Here is a 21784-nt window from a genome sequence, read left to right on the forward strand (position 1 = left end):
AGAGCAGCAAACCCTTTTGCTCTCTGCTGGGGCTGCTCTGTTCCTCTGGCCCTGGATCTGGTACAGAAATGTGGAGCTAAATCCGTAAGTGAGTTTGTTACAGTGGTAGAGAAGTGCTGGATTGCAGCAACTTCGTCAACCGAAGCCCTCTCGGATCGCCGTTCCCTAAATCAGGATTTTAACCTTTTCCAGAGTCCTCTCTGTCAAAACCTCAGGAATCCCCAGTGTTTCTCAGGCAGGAACCAGCACATGAGGAAGTAATTAATGAGAGCAGGCAAAAAAAAAAAAAAGAAAAAAAAAAGAATGTGCTGAATAGAAGCAAAACTGAGACTCAAATCCCTCTTTCCCCAGGCTGCCTCCCCAGTCCTCAAGACGCAGACAAAAGACATTCCAGCTCCTGACAAACAGCCTGGGGAGATGCTGAAGCATCCGACAACCCCCCCAGGACATTCGTGCCGAGAAGCAGTTGGCCGGCAAGGCTGTGGGGTGCACGGGGGCTGTGCGGCGTGGGAGGATTCCTCAATCAGCAACGGGATCACCCCGGTCCCACCTCAGAGGGTCTGTGGCAGACACAGGCAGCATCATGGTAGGGGGATTCTGGGTCTCAGAAAGACCTGAGCGTTAAACCTCAGCAGTTTCACGTTCCGCTGTTTCAGTCTGGAATAATCAGTTAATTCATTAAAAAAAAGGTGTGCTTTTTTCCTTCGGAAGCCGTGCCCGGAGCCAGGCCTGTTAGCCAGATCACCTGACTTCCCGTCGGCTGTCTCGCCCTTCTGCTGGCATACACCTCAAGAGGCATACCAGATCTGATTAAAATGCTTAAAAATTAACTTTAAAAACTTAGTTACTTCGGATAAACCGTAACCTTAGAGGGTGCCGTGCCTCCATGTCCCCATCCGCGCGTCTCGGAGGCAGAGGGATGCCATCGTGCTCTTTCCCAGCAGCGCTGTAGAGCTCCTTTGATTAACGTTTGTAAAGCTGCGCCTGACTCTTGGAGGGGGAATTGCTGCTGAAGCATTAATTGTTATGAATTTTGCTTATTCTCCAGATGCCTGAAACACGGAGCTTGGCAGAACTCCAGAGGAAGCGTCCCTGCGAGCTCCGATAAGGGATGAGCCAACCTGGCAGCGGGGCTGCTGGCGCGGGCAAGGCTCACCGCACACCAGGGGCCTTCAGCGCTCGGACTGAGCTCAGCGCGGTGCCAAAAGCAAGCGGTGCGTGCGCGTCCCGGGTGCCGGGGCTGCTCCCTCCTGCTCCTGCCCAGCTGCGCACCTTCCCCTGCCCGGCTGGAGCAGGCTGGGCTCTGCCAGGAAAGAACAGCCCGTGTCAAGGCACGTCTTTAGGAAAGGCGACAGCTGCTCGGAGCACCTTGAAAATGCATCTTACACCCTTCTGCCGTCCTCAGGCCTTTGCAGGCTTGTGTTTTCCTGAGAAGAAAGCCCTGCTCTTAAACCCCTTAGGGTTTGGAGGATGTCCTCCCTGTTAGCCAAGGCAAACGTCCCTCAGCTGCCTCCTGGTAGCAACAGGTGCCCGCGGTGCAGAAAGGGGGGCGGAGAGCAACGGGGGGGCAGCGGGTGGCTCAAGCTGCTTTGGGGTGGAGGTGCCGTGCTGGCTCCCCGTGCCCCTGGGGTGCTGAGGGAGACCCCCAGGACATTGGGGGGCTCCCCGGGCAGCCCCCCAGCCCCTCTGGCGGCCCCGGGGCTGCGGCTTCCCCTCGGCATCCGCCGGCAGGCGGGGAGGGAAGCGGAGGGAGGGAGCAGGAGCACTCCTCAGCCCACGGCTTATTTTTTCCGGTCGGTGCCGGAGAGGGGGAGGTGGGACGAGCCCAGCGCCACGGCTGCCCCCCCCCTCGTCCTCCTCCTCCTCCTCCTCCTGCAGCACATGGGAAGCAAAAACTTTCTCTCCTCCTCCGCAGGGTCCCCCCGGCAGCCCCCCGCCGCCTCCCGGGCCGGACCCCGCGGCGGTTCGCAGCTGAAGGATGCGGCTCTGCTCGGCCAACGGCGGTCGCCTGCGCTCCTCTCCCCCGGGCGATGAGGAATAACCCGCTTCTGGAGCATCCTCTGCTGCTTTGAGGGCTGGGGAGGAGCGGACTGAGACTTGGATCGAACCTGGCAGAGGGTAACCGAAGGGATTTGCGGAGGAAAGGAGCTGTCTGCGGGGAAAAAAAATTAAAAAAAAAAAAAATCAGATGCTGTAGCAACACCAGGGAGGCAGCGCTGCATTGCTTTGCTTCAGCCCCATCATGGGCACGGGCATGTGCTCGAGGAGGCAGAAGGGGCTCCTGCAGACCGGGTTTTGCCTGCTGGCAGTGGTGTGCTTAGGCTCGGGAGTTTTCCTGTACCATCACTTGCAGCAGAAGGTGAGGAGTGCTGAAGCCCTGGCCCAGAAATACAAGCAGCAGCAGGAAGCGCTGTCTGCCCAGCTCCAAGGTGAGTGACTGGCTGCGTGCGCGCCTTCTGAGCTTCCTTTGCTTCCCCGCAGCCCAGTGACAGGCGGGGAGCGTTTGTGGAGTGAGGTTTGACTTCTAAAGGGCTCTAGGAAGATGTCCCCTGTTTCTTTCCCTCCCCCCTTGCTTTCTGGAGTTCCTCAGCCTGGAGTCTGAATTGCTGCACACAGCAGCAAGGGGACGGCGTGTGCTGGGGTGGGGAGTTGAGCTGTGTCCTGCCTAGCTCAGATCTCCCCGCAGCTCCCTTTGGCTAGTCCTGCATGGATCTAAATGTGAAGCAGTAAAAATACAAACAGGGCTTGCACAGGCTCGTGGGGCAGGCTCCGAGACCTGGCTGTGCTCCCTGGCCAGGACCAGAAAGTGAATAAATAGGCAGGGGGCCCTCTAGTAAAGTTTGTCGTCGTACTGTCTGTTACCTTTGTGAGAAAATAAACCCATCTTCTCAAGAGATCGGTCTGTGACTCCTGCCAGCTTGTTTGGGGCTGATTGGAAGCTCGGTGCTTAGAGCACCTTAAAAAATAAATAAAAATCAGGGGAGGCAATGAGTTGGCTTTTTGAGCCCCCTTACCCACGCTGGGCTGTTGTGGTGGCAGGAGCGCTGGTTCCTCTGGCGAGAGCCGCTGGAAGGCACGCGTGGTGTGTGTGTGTGCCTCCCTCCCCTTTCTCCCCCCCTCGTTTGTCCTGCTTGCAGAGATGCCTGCCTGTGGGAGAATGACGTTTTAGCCCGTGGAGACATTCCAGCAGGGAAGGCTGAAGTCACGTTACGTTGTCCCACTGCTGAACTCTCTCTCCTTTGGCTGGTCTGGATGTCTGAGACTTCCCTGTCTGCCTGTGGCCGCAGTGCCAGCCCCTCTCGCTAGACTTGGGCTCCGTGGAGGGGTTTGCTGAGCTTCCTGCAGGGCAGCCGGGGAGGAATTCGCTCTTTGGTAGCCCGTGGCTCCGTGTAGTGCTGGAGGATGGGTTATTCTGAGTGCCCACAGAACGAGTCTTACGTGGACAAGATGCTGTTTGCACGTGGCTGGTGCTGATGCCTCAAGGTCAGGAGGCCGATTTAATGCTTTTTCACAGAGCGAGCGGGATTAGATTATGGTGTTGAAATCCAGAGCTCTTCCTCGGGCTGAAATCAAGCGTGGGGTGTCTGTTATGGCCTCTGCTCACACGGACGGTGACGTTGGTTCTGTAGGCTGTATTGCTGGGGAGTTCTGCAGGTTTGTGGCTCAGGACGCGTCTTCTGGGTTAAACCTTTCCAGGTGGCTTTGTGTGCAGTGTTGCGATGCGAATTTAACTTGAGCTTCTTGTGCTCAGGGCTCTGCATTTCCAGCAAAATTGGGGAAGCAAAGCGATGTGCGTGCTTGTCTCTCAAGGAAACATGCTTTAAAAAAGCAATGTTTTGAATTGATCCATCAAGTGCATGGGTTTACTGCTATTACCTTACGTTTTGTTTCCTTTTCTTCTCACTCTGTCACGAGGCATTTAAACACCCACAGCTCCTGATGTGCTGCACAGTCCCAGCCACTGCAGTCCCCACCTGCATCCTGTGTTTGAGACGCCGAGGTCAGCAGGGCAGAAGCTTGTCCCCGTCCCCTCCTGGCATCGCTTGGAGAGGGGCTGCTTCAAGGAACGAGCCGACAGCAACAGCCTCAGGGAACCCCGGTTCTGGGAGCAGCAGGCTCCAGCCAGCAGCTGAGACAGGCTCATAATATTTTTTTTTTCCACCCAAATATGTTTGAGCAGCAGTGCTGTGGCCTGTTGCTGGGGTTTCTAACCCTCTGCCAGCCCTCCCGTTCCTAAATACAGTCGTTGCCATGGATACCCTTTTTATTTTGAGAAGACACTTGTCCAACAGTTTTAAGAGGCGATGCTTCTTTTAGGATTTGGGAGAGGCAGGCCCTAAATAGGGGCCACCTCCGTGCAGCCGCAGCCTGCGCACCCGGCCGTGGCCCTGCACAGCTGGCGGTGCTGGGTGCTGAGCAGGGAGCTGGGTGCCAGCACCCCGGGGCTCTCCCTGGGGCTGGCTTGGAGTGAGACTTGAATTGCTGTTTGTCTGCGGCGTCCGATTCGTGATTCGTCTTTCCAGCCCTACAAAAGGAGGATGTGTTATGGGGTGGAATTCAGTGCTGTTTGTTTCCTACTCCTCTTAGGCTCGAGCACAAGATGCGGTTAATGCTGCTGGCTGCCTCCAAATAAAGCTGGAAAGGGCAGGGGTTGGGCTGGGAGCGAGTGAAAGGGAAATCGAGCGGAGGAGGGAGTGGAGAGGGATGTCCAGAGCTGCTGTGAAACAGCAGTGCCTGTCCCACACACAGCCAGGGAGTGGACCTCGTCTTCTCTCTCAAAATAAGAGCAAAGCAGCTGCTGACCTTGCCGCAGGGTAAAACACGCGGCGTGATGAGAAGGGAGGTGCTGTTGGCGTGTGACCCGCTCAGCCTCCTGGAGCCTGCTGCTGGCAGGCACCCGCCGCACCGGGCAGCTTGCGGCCCCTCTCGTTGCGCTCCAGGCGGCACCGAGGAGGAACCTGCTGGTCTTCTCCGTCCCTGCGTCCCTCGTGCTCCTGCGGGGAGGGTCGGAGGTGTCTGAGACTGCGTGGAGCCTCCTTGCCAGATACTGGGCTCTGCTTTAAGGGCTGGGCTTTGGGGTCTCTGCTCTGCAGCAGGGCTGCTGCCCAAGTGCCTGGTGCTGTGGGTTGTTAGCTGTGATGTGGCTGGATGGGGGCTGGCAGGAGGGTTTCTCTGTAACAAGGAGAGCGACTGAGAAGAAAGCTCTTTGTAGGTGATTAGCTGAGCCTGTCTGCAAGGCTGGGATCGCTCTCTTCCCGTCATGGATCTCCTAAACTCTCCCTGGCAGATGTTTATCTCTGTACAGCTGAGATAACAGTCCCTTCACGCAGTCACCCTGCTTTCTGAGGTCTTGTAAAATGAGAACATGTCTGTGGAAGGCCCGGCCTGCTCTCCCTTCCCAAAGGCAAGGCGCTGCAAGGGATTTCATTGTTCCAGCTCTGCATTTTTAGCTCATTTGGCAGCAGGTGACAGCGCTTTAGCGCTGAGTCCTGGCTGGATTCCAGCCTGGATTTAGACACTGACCACCCTCCACTCCCTCTTGTAGCTGCGAATTGTTAAAGACTTCCTGGCTTCCTGTCTGCTCGAGCTGGAAGTGCCATTTTGGCCTGCTGGGCTGGAGCTGGATCCCACCGCAGAGGTGAGCGGGGAGACTGCTCTGCTGCTGAGCTGTGCAAAGCTGAACCCAGCTTCTGCAGGCTCTGCAGACCCGGAGAAATGGCAGAGGAGAGAATTTCTTTTTTTTTTTTAACTTGCTGGAGGTTACTTCAGCTTATCCTATTTATGTATTTTAAAAAATACGTATTAAAAAAGTCATCTGCTTTGTGGAGCTTGCATTGTGACTTCTGGCTACGGGTGTTATGGCAAGCCTGTTGCTGGAGGTGCTTTCCTGTGCTTTAGTCTTGCGTGTGCTGAGTGAGCTCAGTAGCACCTGGTAGCTCGGGGTTACCTGAGCAGCTTTCTGCACAAAATAGCTGTTTACTGCCTGGTCCTGTGCGAGTGAGGCTCCCACCGCGTCAGATATTTGTGCTGAGGTGCTCTGCTAGGTGAGACTGCAAGAAAGCGAGATGCTCTCCGCAAAAACACAAGCGCCCAGAGCTCGCAAGGAGTTGGGGCAGTGGCTGAGGTGTTTCAGCTGACTGTTTCGTTGAACAAGGCTTCTCGGCGTGTGTTGAGGAGGCACTCACAGTCTCTTATGTGCTTACCTGCTCGCGTAGCGAGCCGGGCAGGGAAAGCCCTGGGAAAAGCGTGCCTTAAAATAAAGCTGTCACTGAAGTAGATGCTTGGACAGCCGCAGCGAGGGGCTTGCTGCTTACCGCTGCGCTCAGCAAGGGAAGCGTCCTTCCAGACGAGGCACAAGTAAGTATTTCTGCAGCGATGGTTTGGAGAAGGCCTCGCTTCAGAGGAAAGCATCGAGGAAGCGGCCCGGCCCAGGGGAAGGATCCTCGCCGCTGGCATGTCTGTCTGTGCTAGGGAGGGAAGCTAGAAGGAAGGAGATAACGTGGCTGGAGGCTGGGAATTCCTGAGCAAGAGCACCACGCTTCCTGCCCTGTGAGGGAGGCCAGAGGTGGAAGAGGGAATTGGGTGGCTCAGGGGAGATGATTCGGGTGTGAAAGCGTCCGGGGAACAGCTCCTTGCTCTGGGGTTGGACTGAGCTTGTCACGCCACGAGCCCAGGCTGGTAAAGCCTAAAAAATTGTCCTCGTACCTGCAGTGGCTAAAAGCGGCATGCTCCAGGAGGAGCCAACTGTCGTGTACTGCCGAGCCTTGGTTTCAGGCCAGGACGAGTCACCGCCTGGAAGCTCTGAAGCTGCTCCGCGGGGGACGATGGCATGCCGGGATATTTGGATTCAGTTCCCGTCTTGGAGCAGGATCCTCGGTGTGTAAACTGCCAGCCTACCTGGCAGGCTGGGGTAATGCTGCAGCGGGCTTGGGAAGCAGCTGAGCTGCCATCAGCAAGACCCCTAGGACTCAGCAGTTTATGTCTGGCTTGAAATACCGCCCCTTGTTCCCCTGATTTGCTCAGGCACTCAGTTGTTGCTGGAGACGACTGTAAATATGAACAGACCTGCCGCTGGTAAACCGAAGCATTACAAAAATCCCAGGCTTGGGCCCAGCCAGTGTCACGAGTTTGGCTTGAAAATCGCAGAGGTAAATGAGCTGGAGGTTATTTTTCTGGGCAGAACAGGCCCTTCCAGCAGGGAACAAACCCCCAGCCACCGAGAGTCTCCTGTAAAGCCACCAGGACAGCGCAGACCACGCACAGCCCTCGCCGGGGCACTGAGGATGAGCGGGGGTCTCCTTGTACAGGTGCTGGGTGGGTGGTGGAGACGAGAACTGGGTGACCTCGTGTGGATTGCGGTGGTGAAACCACTCAAACCATCCTGCCTGCGGGCTCCTCAAAGGTTTTGAAGGAAGTGGCGGCGGAGCACAGGCTGGGAGAGGTGTGTCCGCAGGGGGGATGTTGTGGAGTATTAGTTTCCAGCACGCTTTATTCGATGCCGTGTTGGATTTGCGCGCCCAGCTCTCCTGTCACTGTGCCGGGCTCAGCCTCTGCTCGCTCCTTGCTCTGCCTGCAGGATTGCTCAAGGCTTGGCAGTTATTTAAAGTGCAGAAACACCAACTCGCTCTGACATCTGGGCTTCACTTCGCTTGCAGGGAGTCTGAAGGCTCAAAACCCACACGTGGTTAGGAGACGTGACTGGCGCTGGGTTGTTTATCAGCGAAAGCCGTGAACTTCACCCCGTTGTTGCTCACCCGCCGAGGAGGCAGCTGAGGAGATGGGTGGCTGGAATCCCCTGCCTGGGGAGAAATGGGTGGGGTGGCAAAAAGGTGCTGCTCTTGGGCGGTTTGTGCTTTTCCTTCAGGGTCTACGAAGGTGCCAGGCGTGCCCGTGGTAAGGCAAGGCAGGACTGTCCCCATCAAAGTGAGGTTCTTGTATGGCCCGTCCTCAGCCTCGCAGTTCCTGGGTGGTGTGCAGTGTGATTTAGGCAAATGTCCTAGGCTGCCTCCTAGGGTGCCAGGATTACCTCTGAGCACTTCCTTGTGCTTCTTTGAGAGCAACATCTGTGCCACTGGTGGTCAACTCTAAAATATTAGACATACGGGTGCTTTGTGTCTCGTGTCTGCTCGCTCTGGGACGTCTGCTCTCAGGCAGCAGCCACCTGCTAGGGCAGGGCATGCGTGGCCTTCGCTGCTCCCACATGCCACGACAGGATCTTATTTTATACGTGATGATATCACCCCCTTGCTTCGTTTGGTCTGGGCACTGTTCAGCCCACTTGCCCCTCAAAACCTTGCCCGCAGCGTGGTGCTGCGGTGGCACCGTGGGAGCCTCCGTGCGGAGGGGCTGGAGGAGCTGCCTGCTCGCAGCTGAGTGCCGGGACTCAGGGACAGCTCTTGGTTAGCGCTCGGGCGTCAGGGCGGATTAAAATCATCATCCATCAGGAGGTTTCTCTGGCGCTTCCATTTGTCATGTGGCTGCTGCACAAAGCAGCCTCGTCCCTCTCCCTTCTCGGCTCCCCTGCGCAGAGCACAGATGCTCTTTTGTGTGTGGTAGGAGAGGGAGGTGCTGGCTCGCTCTTCCTTAGTGGCCTTGAGGGCCAGTTAATGGTTGGGATGGAGACGGGGGTGGAAGGGGGGAAAACATCTCTCCCACACGCTGCTGATGCAGAGCAGAAAGCCTGGAAGGCTCCAGCTGTCTTGAGCCTGGAGGTGGGCTTGGCCTGTAAATGTTCAGTTCAGCCACTGGCCGCCAAATGCAGCTCACAGCCCAGGCTCCAAAGCAAAACCTGAATGCAGAGACTCGCAGGATGTCAGGGTGTCAGACACGTGCGCGCGCTTCAGCACTGGTGGTTTGCTTGGCCTGGAATTTAGGTGAGAATGTATGGGAGGAAATGTCAGGGTTTATCTCACGCTCTGCCTCTCTCTGCTTCCCCAGTTGTGTACGAGCACAGATCCCGGCTGGAGCGATCCTTGCAGAAGGAGCGAGGGGAGCACAAGAAGACCAAGGAAGGTAAGTCTCTCGCAGAGCAGTGGCCAAACAACGCTCCAGCAGCCCTGTGGGGAGATGCACACGTGGCACCCGGAGCGTTTTCTGCCTTCAGTGCAACATGTGGCTGTTTGTGAATGCTCCCCAGGTGAGGCTCGCAGCTGGTTTGTGTGGGGAGAATAGTTAGCTGGCTTCTCCGTTGCTCGTGGGCTGGGAGGTGGGTTCTGTTCTCTTATATTCCTGCAGATGTCTTCAGTCTAATCTGCAGGTGATAGCACCCATCCTGACATGTTGGAGCACTTCAGAAGTGATACCTATACCTGGCATTAGATCGCTTTTCTTTAGAAATAGTAACTTCTAAGTGATCTGAAGATGCTGAGCTCCATAAGGAGTCTATAATATTGGCATCCCTACACTCCCCAGCACACAGACACTCCAGACTGCCCCATCCTTTAAAGCTGATGTACAAGACTAAATATACACATGCAGGTCCTTGTAAATCCCAGGTCATTTAATTGTCTTCTCTTCTGTTTCTAGATTTTTTAGTGTATAAATTAGAAGCTCAGGAAGCTCTCAACAAGGAGAAGGTAGGTACAGTTTATTCCTCAGAGTGTCTGTATTTTCCTGCATGTATGTAAGGATGGTGAAGACCTTTATGGTACCACCACAGCCATGAGGCCAGGGCTGCTGTCTGGGCCGTATGAAAGACGGTGAGAATGTGTGGTCCAAAAGCAACTTTGGCTGACTCCATCTTGCAAGGCTGATCATGTGTGAAGATCTGCTTTATTTTAGGGATAGATCGTGTGTGAAGATCTGCTTTATCTTAAGGCTGTGTTGTGCCCGAGCTGTTCTGCTTACTCCCTCCTGTGCGATAGCACAGTGGAAGGGTTACAGCCCATCCCATTTGCTGGAGTCACAAGTCTAGTTTTATTCCTTTCTCAGAGCATCTGTTGGTGAGATGCTGGGGGAGAGGAACAGCTTTTTAGCTTGCTCATCTGTGGGTGAATGTCATCTTGTTACACGAAGAAACTCATGGATGAATATCTGAATATTCTTACGGCTGGGCAGCTTGCTTGCAATTTGTACTCACTTGCTGGTAATACTGCATACCTTACTGAGTATTTATCTTTCTGCTGATGCAGTGCCTGGGCGGGTGTTGATGTGTGTTTCACATGTCTTAGGCTTTTCTGGGACCTAATGGCACCATTAAATTTTTATTATTTTTTTTTCCAGCAAGACTCTATGAACAGATATGGGGCCCTCAGTTCCCAGCACAAGATCCTGAAGGTAAGGTTTTGGTCTGATTTCAGTATTCACCATTTGCTACACGTTAAGAGTGCTCCCTGGAAGGTAGCTCAGAGCTTTCACTTACCACAGGTGCCAGGGAGAGACCAAGGCCTTCCTGCAGCTAGTGCCAGCCCAGAGGGCTGTGGATCCATGGTTCTGTGGCACTGATCTGTGTTTCTTCCTGGCTGTTCAGGTTTATGGGACTTTTCCTATTTATTTTGTTGGGCTTTGTATCAGATTACGGCCTCAGTGTATACCTCATTTCAATGGTAGTCTTTGTGCAGCTTATCACACAGGAGTTCTGTTGTTCAGCACGTTCTTTTGTGCTCCTTAGCATGAAAATGGGCCTCTTCACTGTGTCCTGCCCTGCTGGGCTAAGAGAATGTACTTTAAGGCCAGGTGGGGTGGCTGACGGTGGTTTTAAAGCTTATCACATGCTCTACCTGAACCACATCACAATGTGAAAGTTGGGTTTCGTTAGCACAATGCAGCTGTGGTCTGTTGGCGGTGATGATTTTCTTAATGTTGTCTTAAGCTGGAGCATTTCCAGCCAAGCAGTGATTTAGTTCTGGGACGCAGGGAGTGGGCTGGGATCCAGCAGCCCCAGAGCTGGACGTCCAGCTGCCTGCCTTTGGAGTCAAGCTCTGGGAGGACGGAAGCGCGGCTCTCTTGGGCATTATCCAGCTCTGGGAACACTTTGCAGCAGCGACTTCTCCTCCTCGTAGCAACTGCAGCCTGAGCAGCGTGCTCCGGTTTCCTTCTCTCTCAGGGACAGTGAGAGCACTTCATCCTGGCTCTCTTTCTCTCACTGCCTTTTATTGGGAGGAATTTTTCATCTATTTTGTAACTGCATTTACAGCTGCTGAAAGACAGCCAAGCCCTTGGGACTGAAGTGTGGTGGATTACAGCTTCCCCCTCCTGAAAATGCAGCATTCAGCTCTACTTGTAGCTAGCTATGGGGCTTAGAATAGCGTTTGTTTCTGGAGCACAGGCAGAAAATGCTTCCCACTCGTACTAGCTTCTTGACAAGGAAGACTGCTGCCAGCAATATCATTACCGAGGAGGCAGAAGTGGGTGATTGCCGTGTAATGCTGAACAGGAACAACGAGCCCTGTTAAGCTGAAGGTCCCAAATGTGACCAAAGGCTTCTGTGAATCCACACCAGCATTATCTGGCTTTGGTGTTTGCGGCCACTGGTGCTGTACCTGACAGCCTGGGTCGTGGCTTGACCCCACAGGACAGCTCTGTAGCCCACAGTTGTCTTTCTTTAGGTCTGTTTTCTTCTGCTCACTGCCCTCCTCTGTCAGCGTTTTGTTTCGCTGTGTGCAGTTGGAGATGAGGGGCTCTGCAGGGAACCGCTCCGCAGAGAAGGCATCGTTTGGTGCTGGTTGGGGTTCAGGCTGCTGGGGTGTGTGTGTCAGCGGGAAACTCAGCTCCCCGGCATGGGATCTGGGCTCTTCTCAGAGCTGTGAGGGTGCTGGGGCTGACCCTTGGTCACAGCCCCCGTGACGGTCTCTGCTGAGACTGCTGGTTTGCTGCCACTGCTGCTGTTCACCACGTGGGCCCTCCTGATGCAGCAGGTACCAAAGGAGAGCTTCCAGTTTTGCACTGCGTTTTTCTAGCTGCTTACAGAAGAAAGGGATCACGCTTGCTTGACTCCTGAGCCGTTCTGATCTGTAGCAAAGCTCTCTGTGTCTGATTAACGTTTGCAACAGGCAGCCCAGTCTCAAGGGCTTGGCTTTGTCCAAAAATAGCGGCTGCAGCAGTTGCCTGTGTCTGGATTCCTGCTGGGGCCAGACTTCATCTCCTTATAACTCCTTTCATCTTCTTGAGTGAAGATTGAGGTTTTTTTTTTTAGCATCTTTCTGTAGAACGCCTCCTGGCACTCGCGGAACACGCAGGCAAGGAGGCCGGCAGCTTTAAACAAAAGCCTCGTTCACATGGGCTTCCTGAAACTGCGGGGACCTGGAAGCCTGCAGCGAGGTGTGCCCTTCCTTTGCTTGTGGGCGAAGCACCCAGCCACCGATCCCGGTTCGTACAATGCTGTCTACAGAGCTGCTTTCTGAATCGCAGCAGAAACGTGCGGTTTTACAGGACTCCTGCTTTGTTCTTTCCCCTCGTCCCTGCCTGTTTCCCCAGACGCACTGGTGAGATATGGCTGCGATGCGCCTTGGGCGCCGCGTGTTGCCTGAACAGCAGGGGAAGGTGGAACAGGAGGTTTTGCTGGCCTGAGCTCACGTGGCTGGGACGCGGGGTTCCTGATTTCTCCCACATTAGCTGACTTCTCCCAGTGCTGCAGCACTGGCGTGGTGGGCAGGGTCACAGCGGAACGTGACAGCAGTATGCTCTCTGTATTCCCTCTGTTCGCGCATGATTTCCACACCACTCATGTGCAGTGTCCTGCAGTTTCTGCTTGGTTAAGCACAGCAGCATCTCTGAGGCAGGAGGGGAATGATGTGAGCCAGATGGGCAGCTCTGGCCGTGAGAGGTTCCTGGCTTCCTCGGGGCTTTGCTGCCTCGGAGAATGCTCTGCTTCCAGTTCTCTTAAATAATAATTTAAAAAAAAATGCATGTAGCATATTCTGGGTCTCCTGTCCTGCAGCCACCACACAGCTCAAAGTCCTTAGGTCCCTCCTGAAGTTTTCATTCACCAGTCCCAGCCTCAGTAATGGGCTAGGGGTGAGGCTGCTCTGCATGCTTCCTGAGCTGGGCTCAGGTGCTCCGGGTGACCTTGGCCAAGGCACTTCTCCGTTCAGCTTCCTGCTGCTGTCAGAGGATGAGAATTCCCCCCCCCCTTCTTCCTGACCGTGAGCAGTCTGGGGACACACAGCACCTGCCAGGCAGAATGTGGGCTGGAAATTAATTGACCTGAGCTGATGAGGACTGCAGATTCCTTGAATTGCTCAGGGTTTCTCATTAAAAACCAATTCTCACGTGCTGATGATGTTGGTGGTTTCTCTGAGGTGTTGAGTATCCAAATGATTTGAGGGGTCTGGTTTCCCTGCGCTGCTTTTTGCCGGTGGCTCTGAGGGAGCTGTAAGTACCCGAGGTCTCTGAAAGCCAGAGCAGGAATCTTTTTTTATTCTCTTTATTTTCCTTTCTGCTTCTGTGATCTGATTAACCCAACATCCTTGTCTCGTCTTTGTTCTCTCTCTGGGACCTCTTCATACTGAAAGCTTTTTCTTCCGTTGCGTGTATTTTTGGAGCATAGTTATTCCTCTTCTTTTAGCTCGGGATAATTGCTCTGGGGGAGAATGCCTGGGACACAGATACTTTGTTTTACTGGGGATAAATGCCAGCATCGACAACATTTAGAAGTTTTTTTTTTTTTGTTTTTTAAAAAAAAGGGAAAAGAAGACATTTGTTTTACAGGAAGGTTAATTGAAACTGCTGCCTGAGTCCTGAGGAGCTGCTGTGTGGAGGGGCCAGGGTTCACCTGGGAGCCAGTCCATCTGCATACCTAATTGGTGTTGACAAACTGAATGTGGAAGGGTCCCTGCGTTACCATGGGGACCAGAAAGGAGGTGAATTCTGGTTCAGTGGGTCTGAGCAAAGGGATGTCTCGGCGTGTTTTCTTCTCGGGCTCTGCGAGAAGGGAGGGGAGGAGATGGTGTGTTGCAGAGCTGCTACCTGATGAGTTCTGGCCTGCCACAAATATGGTCTGGGGTCTTGTGGGTGTCCTGCTGGACACCTGGTGGTTGAGTCCCGTGGTGATATGGGGAGCGTGGGCCTCTGTGTCAGAGGACGTGGTGTCCGTGCAAAAGGTCTCCTGCTCTAGCAGCTTGGAGCAGTGGCTGGGAGAACTGCCAGGCTACTGAGGAGCAAACCAGGCAGGGATAACTGGAGTCTCCAGGCATCTGTGTGCTAAGTGAGCAGTAATACCTGGGCACAGACAGGCTGTGGGGGGTTAGACCTTAGCCCTGCTTCCAGGTGAGCTACTCCTGTAACGCAGCGTATATGCTGATGCTACCTGCACCGTGGGAACACTTATCTTTGCAGGTAATGCCGTCCTTCAGCATCTCTGGGACTCGGGGAAGGACCCGGGATTTGTGCTGTGTATCACAGGCGTTTGGGTTGATAGCAGCTGAGATTATAGCCTGAGTTGCTCTCACTGAGCTGAGTGCTGGGGAGGAGTAGGAGTGTCCTTGGCTGTGTCCCAGAGCCTCCATCTCTCTTTCAGGCAGGCATGGACTTGCTCACACACTTCTCTTACACTTGAGTAGCTTCTAGGGAGATCTCCCATACTGCTTCACAATGCTTTGGCATTTTACATCACTCTCAAACCAAAGAATGTTTTTTTTAATCTGGAATTTTTAGTTGCCGTATTGGAGGAACCAAAGTCTCATCTGCTTCCCCAAGCAACTCATTAAACAGAGACACTTGAGTGGCACTTGACAGCAGTTAAATTACTCCTCCCCTCCTTAATTGTACTGACTTCTTTTTGTGTTCAGAACCAACATGAAGATGTCAAGAAGCAGCTGCTTGACCTGCAGCTGCAGCACAACAGCTTGAAACTGGAACATCGTAAGACACTGGAGACCCACAACCAGAAGTACGCCCAGCTGCAGCAGGAGAAGGATAATGAAGTCACAAACTTGCAGGGTAAGTGTGATGGAGAGCCAAGAAAACACCAGGTAGAGAAAGGGCCGTGAAGATCTGAGCTCAGGAGAAGACAGTGGCTGTTCTCCAGGCCTTCCAAAAGGTCTGGAGAACCATAGAAACACCTGTGTGTGACTTTTTTTTTTTTATAACCCCATGGGAGACTGTGTTACCTTGGCTTTAACCAGTCTTCGAGTTCACTGGGGTTCAGAGACCCTGCACTGTTGTACTGCGTGGGCATCCCTGGCTTCTGTCAGCAGCAGCAGCACTTCTTGTGGTATTTTCCAAGCCTAATTTAATTTTGCTGACTGCTTTTTCTGCAGCTGCTGCTTAGCATGTTTGTGTGGATTTGCAGAGCCAGGTGAGATGAAAACTTTGTGCCAAGTGCTGACCGCATTCAGACTGTGAAACAGCCTGTGTCCCTGGAGGGGACACTCAAAATGGATGAGACACCCCAAAAGTAGGAGGTGTGAGGCTCCTGAAGGCAGAGGTACGTGCCTGTAGTTCCACTGTAGGCTGGGCAGAAACGAGAGGTTTATCCACCAGGTAATCCTGCCTTCCCCTGTCCTTTCTCTAGTGGGAAGGCGTAGCCAAGTTAGCAGAGAGATTTTTTGTGCAGAGAAATAGCATCGTGACATTTAGAGATCCCGTTTATTTCAGCATATATTTTTCACTTCTCTGTACGCTTCTTTTTTTTTAAAAAAAAGAAACCAATTTCTGTTCCTGAAACACTAGAATTCTGTAAATTCCAACACTTAAGCTTAGGAGAGAATTAAACATTTTGTAATTAATGGTGTAGGTCTATAAAATGCATTTAATATGCAAGTATTGCAGAGAACACCCAATCCATTTAATTCCTAAGGAGTTGTTTCTATTTAGTCTACTGCTTAATTAGATCATGTGTGTTTTTTTTAAGATTCACATCTGCTCATACTTAAATCAGGTCTGGGAGAGTGACAGATGCTGTCACTTTCTGTGGATGACCAGCAGAGCCCCAGTACCTGAAGGGCGCTCATGGGTTAAAAAGAGGAACTTGAGCACAAGCAAGCAAAACCTAAACATCTGATTCAATCTCACTTCTTGAAATATGCGGCCACCAATGGAGTAAGAAAATTAATTCTGCCACGGGAAAGAATAATGGTCAGAAAAGCAATCTGAAGAAGGAGGCTAGTCAGGAAGGTCAGCATAAGGCTGAGATGCATTAATATTCTCTGTACACCTTCCCAGGCTACCGCTCGCTCGGTCCCATCTCCTTTCTGTGCTTTAAGCTCAAAGCTGGCTACTAAATCTTCCTCTAAGAGAAAGTACCAGTAACCATGGCATACAAAAGAGCACGACAGTCTTCTGAGAAGTGGCAGAGAGCTAGCAGCATTGCTAATGCCTCATTTTCTTTCCTTATGTTCCATTAGTGCTTTCTATATATAATGTGTCCTCAGGAGAGGCGCTGGAAGATGTGCCTCCACCAGCAGGTACAGTGAAGGGGAGGCTTCTGAACAGTAGGCACCGCTCCGAGCTGTTGGAGCGGAACTGAGGGATTAGCGCTGGGTTCAGCTGTGAAAAGGAAACCCTTGTCCCAGGGGTGCTGGAGGAAAGCAGAAGCCCCCAGAAGTATGAAGGAGCTGGGTTTGGTGGCTCCTTGTTGCTTTACAGTTTTGGGGCAGCTCTCAGGTTGGGGACGAAGCTGTCTGGATGTGTGTGGTGTGGGGACTGATGCCGCTGTCCCACACAACCCAACGGTTGTGGCACTGCTGGGGTGGTCGCACCCTGTTCCTCAAAATCTCTCCTTCTGGAAGTGGTTTTGAATGCCAGTTAACAGGCTATGAGTATATGTTCTAGCTGAGCCAGCTGAAGCTTCCTGATCTTGTTAACATGGGCCTTTTTAATCCTGTTTGCCTCTTTTCCCCCTCCTGCTGCGTTATGATCTATTTTCTCTTCTGCTTTGTAAGAATTGCAGTCTATTTATGCTGCGTTTCACACCCCAGCACAGTCTGTCCTCTGCTGTTCCCCCACTCTAATTCCGCGCTTTCCATTTTTCCCTCCTTGCACACTGGCACAGCCTGCTCTGAAGGCAGAAGGCTGGGTTTGATCACTGCTGAACTCGTGTTACAGATAAAAGGGCCCAGTAGATATAACTGAAACTTTTCTCCTGTTGATGCCATTGATTAAAACCCCCTGGTGATGTCACTTGGAGCAGAACTTCACACCTCTGCCATGCCGGTGGCAGAGGAGGGACCTGCCTTGGCACGAAGGTTTTGATTTCCAGGTTCTGAATGCGCTTTGAAGACCTAGATGTGACTGAGGTATTGGCTCAGAGAAACTCTGCTTCTTCTGGACATCTGCCCCCCACTTGAGATACCTCTGGTTCTCTTGAAGGGCTGCGGGGATGTCTTTGCTGTGCTCAGAGGTCTGAGCAGTAGCGGTCCTGGAGCCTTCTTTGCTCCTTCTGATGTTAAATCTTTTAACACAAGGGAAAAACACAGTATGCAACCTCAGTAGCACTGTCCTGTCCCAGGGGTGGATGTCACAGGAAGATATACCCCTGGAATTAGAAATATCTACCATCTTGAGCTGAAATCGTGCATGCGATTCAGCCTACAGCAGTGACTGTCCTGTTAGGGGAAAAAATCCCCTCCCTGTCACAGCAGATGCAGCAATTTCTGCTTGCAGAGAAATCCTGGTGCACGCAGTTAGTGATATTTTAAGAGAGCCTCAGGCTCCAAAATGAGGCTGGCATTTTTTGTGTCAGTCTTTCTTTTTATTTGGAGAACACATAGTTATCTACAAAGCACTGAAATGTAAGTTCGTGTCTTGTCGTTGAAGCACTAAGTGTGCAGAGAGCTTGAAAGGAGCCCGATCTGGGAGCTGCGAGGCACAAGCTTGCTACTTAATAGCATGGGAATAAACATCCCTGAGGACCAAGTTGTTCTATGCTTGCTTTTTGTTTGCTGTGTGTTTTTATTTGTACCGTCCTTTCAAGAAGCTGCTTCTCCGTGCAGCTGGGGGGAAGCTGTGTTGAATCTGTGGTGCGTTCAGGAGCCCTGCAGAGCTCTCCTTGTGTCTCTCAGCCCCCAGGTTCCAGAGGTGGGGGCACTGACTGCTGCTTCCCCTGCTCTCCAGCTGCAGTGAATAAGGGAAAATGAAGAAATAAATCAAATTATTTTGAAAGCGAGCACAGCAAGAGCCTGACCCTGCTAGCAATAGTTAGCAGAGTCCCTCTGCAGAGGAGCAAGTTCCTTGGGTGGGCAGGAGTGCTGGAAGGAACAGGAATTTGGGCCTGGTAGGTCTGTTTGGCTAGCTCCTGGCTAGTGCTTCACTATAGTTCCTGAACTTGGAGAGAGACGTGTGAGGTTTCAGAAGAATTAACGGTAAGGACAGACACTGCACTTGCAGAAATAGCTCTCTTAAGCGAATTTGTTCTTCTCTTGCAGATACAGTCTTTAAACTCAGAGAAGAGAGCAAGCTCCTTCGCAAGGCCCACCAGGAAGTTCACTCCCAGCTCCTTAATGCCCAGGTAATCCACAAGGGGATGGTTGGGGCCACGTGGGACAACCTTTCATTGGGGCCTGGGTGCACTATGAAACTCTCCCCTCCCTAAATAATAAGTCTGGCTAGTAACTGCATTCCTGCATGGTGAGTGGCCTAAAATAGCGCTGGTAGGAGCAATGTAGAGGCTTTCTGGACAAATTTTCCAGCCTGGAATCTGTCCCAATAGCTGGAAACACAGATGAACCACCGGGACTCGTGTAGCTTGAGTGAGTTTGAACCAGCTTATTCCGGCCTCTGGAACACCTCCTGTCAGTTACCTGCACCTCAAATGCTTCTGCCAGAAACGATGATGAATTGCCTCTGCATATACCTATAAAATTAATTGCAGAGTGAAACAGCGATGCAGAGGTGCCTTGCCTAGCTTGCTGGGAATACAGATAAGCGCTCAGCAACCTTGGAAGAAAGGTCCCCTTCTGTCTCCTTTTGAAGCATTACTGGGGGTAGACCTTGGAAAGATTCAGAAGGATCTTTGTAAACAAGATGTCACCGTTCAGTAATGAAGGTGTTGGAGGGAGGCTTTAAATCTGGAGGCCAGGTCAGGGATGCAAGCAGTGTTGGCTCAACGCTAGAGAGACAGCAAAGCCTGAAGTCTTGTTGGTATGGCGTTGTGCTCGTGCTCTGCAGGTGGTGTAAGCCTCTCCAGCACACTGCAGTCCTGCCGTCACTGAGTGCTGCTCACCCAGCTCGAAGGGGGAGCTTCCAGGTGACCTGGAAGAGGGGAGAAAGTGTGCTGGGAGCAGGAGAAGGCAGGGATTTAAGGTCTCTACGGCTTCTTTGTGACTCTTGTACTGAGTCAACACGCAAGCAGCTTTGTGAGTGTGCTTTGTTAGAAGTCGCACTGCAGTCGGGATTAGCCTTGCCTGTTGGTTAACGGCCTCCTGGTAAGTGCTCCCTTGGATTATAGGACAAGCTTGAAGCAAGGAGCTGGTTGGGGTTGGGTGCTGCTGACAGCTGATTCTTCTCCTGAACTGGAGGCTGCATTTCTACTAGAAGCACAGGGGTGGTGCCTCTTGATTTCTACAAGGTCGCTCTTGAGTCCTGGCCTGAGCTGCCCTGCAGAAACGCAGGGAGTAAGCGGCTCCAGAGCACTGCAGACTCTGCAGGTGGCTGCTTGTTCCAGTCAGGAAGCCCAGGTCACTGGCACCACAGGCAGCTGCCATTTGACAGCTTTTTGGCTCCCCTCAGTGTGGTTTGAGGGGGTCTCAAGTGGACTCTTGGTGTTTCTGACTTCCCTGCCTTCCGAACTGGGACCTGCCACTGAGCTGTTCTAATACATTCCTCCTCCGCGAGGCTACAGCAGGCTGGTGGGGTTCTCCGCATGGACGCCTGCAGTGTGCTTCCTGGAAAGCCGAGACCTCGGGTCTTCCAAGGGGTCAGTCCAGCAAGCCCTTACCAGCAGCTGAAGCATCAGGTAATCACAAGCTTCTCTAGTGCTACTGGCAGGCCTCTATGGCAGTGCAGCCTCTATCGCTGTGCGGCTCTGCCCCAACTTCCAAAGTAGCTGCGAGCGTTACTGCTTGGCAGCTCGTTCCCAAGAAACGCTGAGAGCTGGTCAGCGTCCGGCAAGCAGGGCTCTGCCGCCGACAGCTCAGGTTGATGCCAGGGGATCAGAAGGTCCTGGGTCTGCCATGGTGTCAGCTCTGCTTTTGTCCTGCTGGGTCAATGCACGCTGGGCACAGCAGGTAGGGCCAACCCGAGTTGCTGTGCCGCATTAAAGAAAGCGGTCAGTGGGTCAGCTGTACAAACTTGCACGTACTTTGAGCAGCATTTAGAGAAAGCTGGCCGGAGGTGGTTAACGCTGCTGAGCTGAGCACTTGCTCAGGAGTAATTTGCGTTCTAGATGCCGTGTTCGTTTTTCAGAGATGCCGATGTGTTCCCCAAGCCTTAGCCAGATGACTGAGCCCACAGTAGCTGTCACATCAGCTGCTCTGCAAGGTAAAACGAGGCACAGAAGAACAGAGCACTGTGTGCACAGCTTGCTGTGACAGGGTACCAGCAGCCTGCGGGCACCTGTGCGCGTGCTGGTCTCATGCTGCCTCCCCTCTGGGCAGCCCACCTGCACAGCCTCTCCGCGGGCACAAGGTCTGCTTCCATCTGTCTCGTTCTGGCTGGAAGCAAATCCCTGCTAGGGCTACATCCCATGAACAGCTCTTGGCTTCCTTTTCCTTTCCTCATTCTTTTTTTTAATTTTAGCTTTGCTGAGTTGTTTTGTTGGCTTTTTTGTTTTGTTTTAATGTTTGTTTTAAGGTCAAATTTCAGGGGGAAGAACTGAAATCAACAAAGCCTGCTCAGGAATTAATTTCCTGCTAAACTTTCCTTGCTGCTTGGAAGCTTTCCTGCTCTGCCCAGTCCCCACTCTGGTCCATTTCCAGGTACCTTGGCAAGCACATGAAAAGCTCTCTCCCCTCACTTCCCTATAAATAATGGGGGTAGGAGTGGGGAGCTTTTCCTGGATAGCTTTTTCAAGCTCTCCTTTTCAGGGTTGAATCTGGAAGAAATAAGCTGTAGTAGAAAGAAAAGAGTTACATTTGTTTAACAGTCCGGGAGAATCGATTTTTCATTTGTCTTGCAAAGTAAATTGAATTGTCAGGTGGAATTATGCCAATTATTGTCAGCCCCTTTGAGATGAACACATCCATAGAGAAATGCCTCCACAGGAGAAAAAAGCTGAGCTGAATGTACTTGAGAGGCACAGGAGGAGAAGGAGCCACACCTACGAGAGCCAGGATTTTTGTACACAAGCAGGGGTTATGTTAACAGCTCATGCCGTAAATAGCATTGCTCAGAGTGTTGGTGTCGTGGGTCAGCGTTTCCAAGGTTAAAGCATGCAGTGAAATAAGATGCAAGACTGGCAAAGAGACAGTACAAAATATCTGTGAAATCTAGAGGGAAAGCCCAAGACTAGCTTGGCCTTGTGATTAATGGTTGTGGATTATCTCCAGCTGTATATATATGGCTTCTTTTTTGGGGGGTGTATCTGTGCTGTGCAACTGGCCACAGGAATGGCTGTTCTCAGCAAGGAGTTGTTCAACCCTGTTATCATGTGAGGTTTTTCTGTACCTCTCTTGTTCCCTCAGACCCAGATGGAAGAGTTCAGGCAGCTCAAAGAAGCTCTGCAGAAGATGCCAAGCTTCAAAGGAGGAGGAGGAGGAGGAGGAGGGAAGGGGCAGCAGCAGCTCCAGGTGCTGAAGGAGCAGCCCCTGGGGCCAGGCAGCAGCCAGCTGCAGCTCATGAGGCAGAAGGTGTGGTGCTCCTGAGTAGCTGGGAGGTTTTCCAGGGCTTCTGGGGGTTTTCAGCACTGGACTTTGAACTTGAGGGAATGAAGTCTGTTCCTCTGATGCTCACTCTTTTCCTTTCTTCCCTG

General features: G+C 52.5%; 1 protein-coding gene across 3 annotated transcripts in view; it reads left to right on the forward strand.

Moving 5' to 3' along the window:
- The first annotated feature begins 1072 nt into the window (after positions 1-1072).
- LOC310882899 (uncharacterized protein) overlaps positions 1073-21784 on the forward strand; it is a 30071-nt gene continuing 9359 nt past the window's right edge. Inside the window, exons 1-8 of one of the 3 annotated variants that reach the window (XM_083802335.1) lie at positions 1073-1214; positions 1916-2429; positions 8938-9012; positions 9526-9575; positions 10222-10275; positions 14727-14877; positions 18303-18385; positions 21498-21662. In XM_083802335.1, coding sequence (XP_083658461.1) covers positions 2243-2429; positions 8938-9012; positions 9526-9575; positions 10222-10275; positions 14727-14877; positions 18303-18385; positions 21498-21662 — 765 coding nt within the window. In that variant the 5' untranslated portion in view covers positions 1073-1214; positions 1916-2242. Of the gene's footprint in view, positions 1215-1792; positions 2430-3272; positions 3484-8937; positions 9013-9525; positions 9576-10221; positions 10276-14726; positions 14878-18302; positions 18386-21497; positions 21663-21784 lie in introns of those variants that run through there. The other 2 variants (XM_083802336.1, XM_083802337.1) reach the window with 2 other exon arrangements.

This window comes from Anser anser (assembly GCF_964211835.1).
Source record: "Anser anser genome assembly, chromosome: 17".
NCBI lineage: Eukaryota > Metazoa > Chordata > Aves > Anseriformes > Anatidae > Anser > Anser anser.